The 8,067-nt window shown below is 35.8% G+C and overlaps 1 protein-coding gene across 2 annotated transcripts in view; it reads left to right on the forward strand.

The window, feature by feature from the left end:
* The window catches only part of RBM25 (RNA binding motif protein 25), a 51,729-nt gene that overhangs the window by 25,801 nt on the left and 17,861 nt on the right, over positions 1-8,067 (forward strand). For both annotated transcript variants that reach the window (XM_007459699.1, XM_007459698.1), the window contains exons 7-10: positions 2,169-2,354; positions 4,064-4,117; positions 4,384-4,467; positions 7,942-8,067. The exon at positions 7,942-8,067 is cut by the window's right edge and continues 179 nt beyond it. In XM_007459699.1, coding sequence (XP_007459761.1) covers positions 2,169-2,354; positions 4,064-4,117; positions 4,384-4,467; positions 7,942-8,067 — 450 coding nt within the window. The remainder of the gene's footprint in view (positions 1-2,168; positions 2,355-4,063; positions 4,118-4,383; positions 4,468-7,941) is intronic.

The raw sequence follows: 8,067 nt of genomic DNA on the forward strand, positions 1-8,067 counted from the left end.
GGGAAAATGCTAAAGACAGACTGGATGTTCCCTCATGAGGTATATTTTCATCATAAAGAATTTAGGTCTCAACAGCTGAGTATTTGGGTTGAAATAGCCATATGTATCTCAGGACCTACGGTTTCAGTGACAAGTTACTGGTGGTTTAATTCTTTCATTTAAAACCTTTGGAGAAGCAGAGTATCACTGAAGGGATTTTAGTGAAAGCTGCATAAAGACCTTATTGTGATATGTTATTGATTTAGAATAAGAAAGGAACACATCACCACAATTTTAGTTTACAGTATTCTTGGTAAATAACGTAAACAATTTAATTACAGTCCTTGGTTAAAGCATCTCTTCTTTATCCCAGATGCCAAGTAGAAAGTTGGTTACAAGAATATTAGATGAAGAGGCAGGTTTGAGAAAGTAAAGAGTGGTAGTTTTATAATATCACATTTAATGACTTAACGTGAAAGTTATCTCTATCATAACCTTCTCTTACCCTGTATTGTTAAATGCTTAAGGGCAAGTTATTTTTTTAATTTTTAATTTTGTACCATCTCACATAGTATCTTGCATAGGGTAGGCTCTTAAGAGTTTGTTGAGCAAATTTAAGAAATAAATGCTTGTTGAATAAGTATCCATTGGAGATAGCTTTCAGAATGCCAGTTGTTATGAAATCACGGCTAGGTTATATGAAGGAGGTACAAAGTATGAAACTCACCTTGAATAGAGTTGCATGCATTGTGACCAAGAGCCAGCATTTGTCCAGAAGAGCAGGATTCTTGTTTATATCTGAAAATTTGCACAATATATGTTCACCCAAGTATGTATGTAGTTTTAAGTTACAAAAATTTTTGTACACATACATCTTTATGTTTATCTTGTTGCTTCTTTGTCTTACTTTCCTACCTTTCCAGGTTTTAAGAAGAGAAGAGTTGAGGGTAATGAAATTATCTAGAGGTCATGCTCTATATTTTGTCATTTGAACTGGATTAATTCCTTAACTAGGAGCCTTAAAATAAAACAGAAACAAGGATAGTAGGACATTGGAAACCAGTAAATTTTTTTTTTTCACATCAACACAAGTAACAGTCAACTTCTTTTAGAAAATAATAAAGTCCTGGGAATTCCCTGGTGGTCCAGTGGTTAAGACTGGCCTTTCACTGCCAAGGGCCCAGGTTCAGTCCCTGGTCAGGAAACTAAGATCCCACAAGCTGCATGGCTTGGCCAAAAATATAATAATAATAATAATAATGCTAATAAAGTCCTACAAATAGTTACTTATTTGTGAGAAGTATTACAACATGAATTTGTATTTTTATAATGTTAACACTTGCAAGTCATGGTGAGAAGGATGTGCAGTATTTAGAATCAGTTCCTTTTTAGTGTATAAATATATGAGCTTTATAAGTGGTATTCCCACATTGTAGAAAGCAGAGGGGAAAAAGAAGCCATCATTTCAGCCCCTGACCTTCCTGATGCTTGCATTTTGTTGTATATAGCCATCAAGTGTTTTTTATTTGTTTAACCTACATATGTTTTTGTTTATTTTACTTTTTAAATTTTTTTTGAACACTTTATTATATTTATTTTTGTTTTGTTTTGGCTGTGCCGCACGGCATATGGGATCTTAATTCCCCGATCAGGGATCAAACCCGCACTCCCTACAGTGGAAGTGCAGAGTCTTAACCACTGGACCACCAGGGAAGTCGCTGTTTTTGTTTATTTTAAATGGTGGCTACCATAGTGTACATAAAATTGTATTTTGCTTTTTTCATGTAATGAAGTTTTCAACTTTGAATGAGTTATTCAGTAAACATAATTAGTTTGTGCAGGTATTGAGCAAGACAGTCTGAAAAATTGTGAAAGCTTTGCAGATGTGTAGTACGCTAGCCCTGTGATTTCAGTCTTTCTGTAGCTGGTTAGGGGTCAGAATGTTAACTATCAAGGGTAGAAAGGAAAAGAAAATCGTAAAGTACAGTGTATCGAAGGAAAAAACAGTAAAACAAATGAAGTTTAGTTTTGTGAAGTTAGGAATAAATCGAAATCTGCATTTAATAGGACTGCAGAGATGTTTGGGAGAAAACATGTTTGTTTTGTGTACTAACTTGTTTTAGAATGATTTTGATTTTCTTGTTTGATTTCCCCCTTCCCTCTCCTGAATCTGCCTTGTTTTTTTTAAGAATGCCAGGCCAGAAACTGTCACTAATGATGACGAAGAAGCCTTAGATGAAGAAACAAAGAGAAGAGATCAGATGATCAAAGGGGCCATTGAAGTTTTAATACGGGAATACTCCAGCGAGCTCAATGCCCCCTCGCAAGAATCTGACTCTCACCCCAGGAAGAAGAAGAAGGAAAAGAAGGAGGACGTATGTGTTACTGATTTCTGACAACAGAGTCATTCGTACAGTTTACATTTTGTACTGTCAGTCTTGTGCTTTCATTATTTCCAACTTCTGAGGGGAAAGTAGAGTGACTAGCGTTTATAACAATATACTGTTAAGGCTAATTTGACCATGTTTTACCAACTAACTTCCTAATTTTTTTTTACCACAACGTTCCTGTTTCGCATGTTTGAAATGCAGTGACATGGAAGCTTGTGCATATTTGTGGATTCATTAAGTAAGGGGGAAAAAAAAAACACAGACTTGAGTGATGAATAGGAACTGATATTAAGGGACAAAGTAAGATTTTTTTCCCCCTTTTGTCACAAAGGGGTTGGCCTTGTTTTGCCTTACTCCCTTATTATTTTTCTTCTGTCTCTGCTCCAAGCGGGATACCAGGTCTCATTCAGTGAGGATTTTGACCCATTTTCAAATTTTTAGCCACCTTTCCTTATAAGCCACATCTCATTTCCTTCCATGGACGGTAGTGCTATTGGCCTTATAACTGGAGTACTATGAAAGAACATCATGAGATGAAACACTCCTCCCCAGTGTATTATATCATCACCTACTTTTGTCATCCCAAGCTAATTGAACAATAGGGAGTCCAGGTTGAGAGAAAATGTTTGGTTTTCTTATATTCATTTAATTTGGATATGTGTAGAGAAATTATAGGGAGTGTTCTTTAAAAATATTGGAAGTGTATTATATGAATGGATTGTATATGCCCTGGAAAAGAAGTACTATGAAACATATATTGTGATTTAATATCAAGGGGTAGTTATAGTTCATACTATTTTGGATATTATTGCTTATTAGTCCATCTTCAGTTTTCTTCGTGGCCAGATACATCAGATACATTTTCTTTTTTTTTATAAATTTATTTATTACTTATTTTTGGCCGCATTGGGTCTTCGTTGTTGCGTGCGGCTTTCTCTAGTTGCGTCAAGTGGGGGCTACTCTTCGTTGTGCAGCTCGGGCTCTAGGTGCACGGGCTTCAGTACTTGTGGCTCGTGGACTCTAGAGCGCAGGCTCAGTAGTTGTGGCGCACGGGCTTAGTTGCTCCGTGGCATGTGGGATTTTCCCAGACCAGGGCTCGAACCTGTGTCCCCTGCATTGGCAGGCGGATTCCCAACCACTGCGCCACCAGGGAAGCCCCAGATACATTTTTATTACTTGGCTTGTTCTTCCTCGTGGAGCCATAAGAACTGTTCTGTCTAGTGAACTGCCAATCACTGGGAATGGTAATTGGTAAGAGTCAGTCAGGTATAGGGTAATTAAGACCTGTAGGGTTTGTTCTTCCTCTTCCCCCATTAATGGCAAAGGAGAAAATAATTTGACATATTTGTTTGATAAGGGTTGGGAGGAGAGAATCAAAGAAATTCTGCTCTATGGCAGGAATTATGGGTATTTTGTTGTTATGATTGTTTCCTCTGTCTTGGAAGGGATCAAGGAAGAAGCACTGCTAGTGCGAGACCCTCCTTATTCCACTGGTTGGGGGTGTTGGAGGGAGAGGAAGTGGTGGGTCATGGGAGGGGTTATAGAGTGAGTGAAATCTTTTTTATTATCAAGTAATTTGAAATCAAGAAAATGTTACAGAAATCTTGCTTACAGTATAAACATATAGAAAATTGTTTTTCAGAGTAATATGAACGCTTATTTGTTTGTTTTAATCTTTGTGGATTTTTCCGCAGATTTTTCGCAGATTTCCAGTGGCCCCACTGATCCCTTATCCACTCATCACTAAGGTTAGTTTACGTTATAGACTTTGGCAATAACTTATGTTTACTGCTAATTGTCAGATTTGTGATTCTTGTCTCTCTAACTCTTTACTATTTAACTTAGATTGTTGGATTTGTTACTATATAAGTTTTTTATTTACTCCTGTCTTTTGTAAAACCTGTACAGTAAAAAAAAAAAAACCTGTACAGAACAGCTAACCTTTAATTTCTATCTGTTTGTATCAGTGTAGATTGATCGTTATGCATTCCCACCTGTCCCCCTTGTCTTTTAGGAGGATATAAATGCTATAGAAATGGAAGAAGACAAAAGAGACCTGATATCCCGAGAGATCAGCAAATTCAGAGACACACACAAGGTAGTATTCTTGTTTTTTCACTTGATACCAATCTAGACTTTTTACAGAATCCAAAGCAAACAGACAAAAAAAGAAAAATCAACCTTACAGTAGAATATAATTTTAAATGCTTTTTATGTAGGTTTAATTGATATTTAGATAGAAACAAAGAAACAGAAGACCATTACCATATTAGAGTAGTCCTTGGCGTATTGTACGTAGCTTTTTCAGTTACTGACTACTCTGCAGTCATCTCACTTTAATATGAATAAAAGGTAGTTTTAATTTTAGATTTCAACATAAACATCAAGGTCAGATTTAAACTAGATTCAAGGGGGCAGCAGAATAACATACACTGTAGTGTATTTCTGGGGGCAGTTATTTAACTTAATCCTAGGAAAACCTTTTCTTTAGAGCTGAGATTAAAATTTAAGATTATATTTGTATAGATTTGAGAGGGGGAGATTTTAAAAAGTAGGTCAGTGGTTACCAGACTTACCAAATTTTAGATGCATGGAAGAACTGTAAATTCCCGTAAAGCTAATCTATTCATTGACCCCCACCATTATGATAGAGATCATATGGTGACTAATGCAAGATGAAACTCTCAGCTTGGAAAGTAACAAGGAATAGGATGTAAGTATGAGCTTCTGTTTTTTATTATATTTATGGATGCCCCCTCAGAAAAATATGCAAAGGGGTAACTGGCTTGGAAATGGGTATTTGTTCATAGTAAATCCCACTCACGAGTTTTGCCTATTGAAAGCTTCTCTCAATGACAGTGCATCTGTGAATGTTCCCTGGTATTGAAGGTGATGCTTATGGACGGTGAAATGCAAACACTGCGTGAAATGTATTTTGATGTTAGAGATAATAAGATGTTACTGGTTCTTTCCTAAGATTGAGTGACCTTTAACTCAGTGAGATGTTAAGTGTTCTTTTTTTCTTTTATTTAATCTTACTTTTTCTTTTAGCTTTTGAAATCCCACATTGACAATTAATGCCATCTAATCGTTGCTGCTGAACACATTATTATCATGATGCCGAGCCCTAGCTCACATACACAGGGCCTTTTCAGGAATTAAGTATGTCTAAAAGCACAACTGTAGTTCTCCCAGATTAATTTTGAGAGTTAAAAAGTTAGTCCATGGGAAGTCATTTTAGAGGAATGCTTTTGGTTAGGTTCAGTACTCAAAATTTTCTGAGCAAGCTTGAAAATGGTATACAGTGTGTGTGTGGTTTACCCCCTTTTTGTATTTGTTAAATCCTGTCATGTCATTGGTAAAGTATAAGGAAATCATGTTTTAAAAAATTAATGCAAAAGGTAAATTGCTTCAGAGTTTGAGAAGCTGTCAGGCCTTTGACTGCCTTACACGTATTTCACTGTGGGGAGAATGTTTTGAATTTCCAAAATGTGTTTTCAAAATAAAAAAGTGAAAAAGAAAAACAGTTTTTTTTATTGGGTGGTATGGTTAAAGGGGATATTTGAAACTTCGGTAACAAAAATTGAGCTCAGTGAACCTTTGCATGTTTTGGTATGAGTTTATTAAATAACCACAGACTGTCAGGGTATCAGCGTGGCAGGGGGCGTCCATTTACAGCACGGACGAGTCTGAAGAGAGAATAAGGTAAGATTTATGATTTTTTTTTTTCTGTCTTTTCCTCTTCATTATTTCACTACTTTCTTATGTCTTTTTAGACCACCTCATTTCCTCTTTCTCCAGTCTTTGTCTTAAAAAATATATCCGTGTGTGTATCTATTTACTGCATTTATAATCTGATATAATCTTTTAGAATTGCATTTAGTATGGACAAGATTCACTCACTTTTTCATTTACTTAGAACAAAACTTTTGAAATGAGTTCTGAAACAAATCATTTACATAAGTGGAACTATACATTTAAGAAATAAGTAGTGTAGTGAATAGGCAAGCATAAAACAATTGAGGGACTCTACAAAAGAAATTATTATTGGAACAGCTAAAATAATCTGTAAGTATTTATTATCTCAGAAATAAACAAATTTCTTTATAAGTGTATGACACTGAGGTAAGTTTTATGTAGTCTAGCCTCATTTTACAATACACATTTTTTTATTCCATTATAGTACTGTTTCAAAAATTAGAATTTACCCCTTTAAATAGTTTTCAGTTTCTGTCCTCTTTTTGCCATTTCTTTTCTCTTCCCTTTGTAATTTCAATGTATTCAGTATTGGCTTGGCCTGCGTTCCATTTTGATATAAGACTGGCACCACAGCTGAATATATTGATTTCTCATGCATTAGCTTTTCTTTTGTAATCTTCTATCAGTTCTCTGATCCATGAGCAAGAGAAAGAGAGTATAACAGGTAAGATTGCTTTTTAAAGTTGTTTTAAATGCTTTACATGACTGAGAAAAGAAAAAATTGCACATTTTATTGTTATTTAAATTTCATTTCGGTGACACTAAACATGGAACCAAAGGAAAATGTTTTGTTTTTGTTTCGTTTTTCCTGTTTGGGGTATTTTTTTTTCTGAGTTTGTGTAGAAACCGTGTGGTGCACTGGTAATCTTGTCAGGGTACAAACTTGGTCTGAATGTTATTTGGTTTATTTGTGAACCATGTACTTGCTCTTCCTCCCAGAAGCATAGCTTGTAGGCAAGGTTAATCCAGTGTTGGCGATCCATGTCCTAGCACAGCATCTGTAAGTTAATACGCAATCGTTCCTTCCAAGGATGGATTTATCACTGTTAATGTATTTTCATTGTCTTATAGGCATAATGGGCATAAATATGTTGCTTTTAACATTAAGCCAAAAATTAATTAAATAAAAATATTATGATTATGCACATTTTTTGCTTGAAGCGAGTGATTTTCAAACTTTTTGTATTTGGTGGGCTGTCCATCTTGTAATGGTGGGAGTAAATGTTTCCATAGGTGATAGGGCAGATATTGGCTGAATTCAGCTTGTCTTTTGGAGGGTGGGCAAACCAGAGGGCAGAAGATTATTTAGTTGCATTCCAGTGACCTGACTCTCTTCCCCCACCTCCCCTTTAAATAATCTTTAGGTAATGGGAAGTCTGGGGTTATAGTAGCAGCAGTAGTCCCACTGATTTAAAGAAATTCATGATGGGAAGAATTACACTGTAGCCAAGTGATTGTATTTCTAGAAATTATTATGAACCATCACATTCCTCATGGTCATTTTAGTTACTACATAATCATTGAGTGGTCAGCCACACTTGACACAATCTCCCAGCATCCAAGATTGGAGATTCCTGGTCTGTTTAGAGTGTATGGTTTTGCACGAAATCTATCTAGGCTTGTGATTGCTTCAGTTTTATTTGTTAAGTAAAACCACAAGTATTTAATATTAAAGTACCAGTGGTTTGGGTTTGTTTTCTTTTTCTTTTCTTTTTTTTTTTTTTGTCGTTCCCAATATTGGGCTTTGCGCCGGGAAAAGTCTGAATACTGGAGCTATAGAGTTAACTCTAAAAGTACTTTTATTGGTTTCTAGAAACTGGAAGAAGAGAAAGGCAAAAAGGAAAAAGAAAGACAGGAAATTGAGAAAGAACGGAGAGAAAGAGAGAGGGAGCGTGAAAGGGAACGAGAAAGGCGAGAACGGGAACGAGAAAGGGAAAGA

The sequence above is a fragment of the Lipotes vexillifer genome, unplaced genomic scaffold (genome assembly GCF_000442215.2).
Source record: "Lipotes vexillifer unplaced genomic scaffold, Lipotes_vexillifer_v1.1 scaffold39, whole genome shotgun sequence".
In the NCBI taxonomy this organism is placed as follows: domain Eukaryota; kingdom Metazoa; phylum Chordata; class Mammalia; order Artiodactyla; family Lipotidae; genus Lipotes; species Lipotes vexillifer.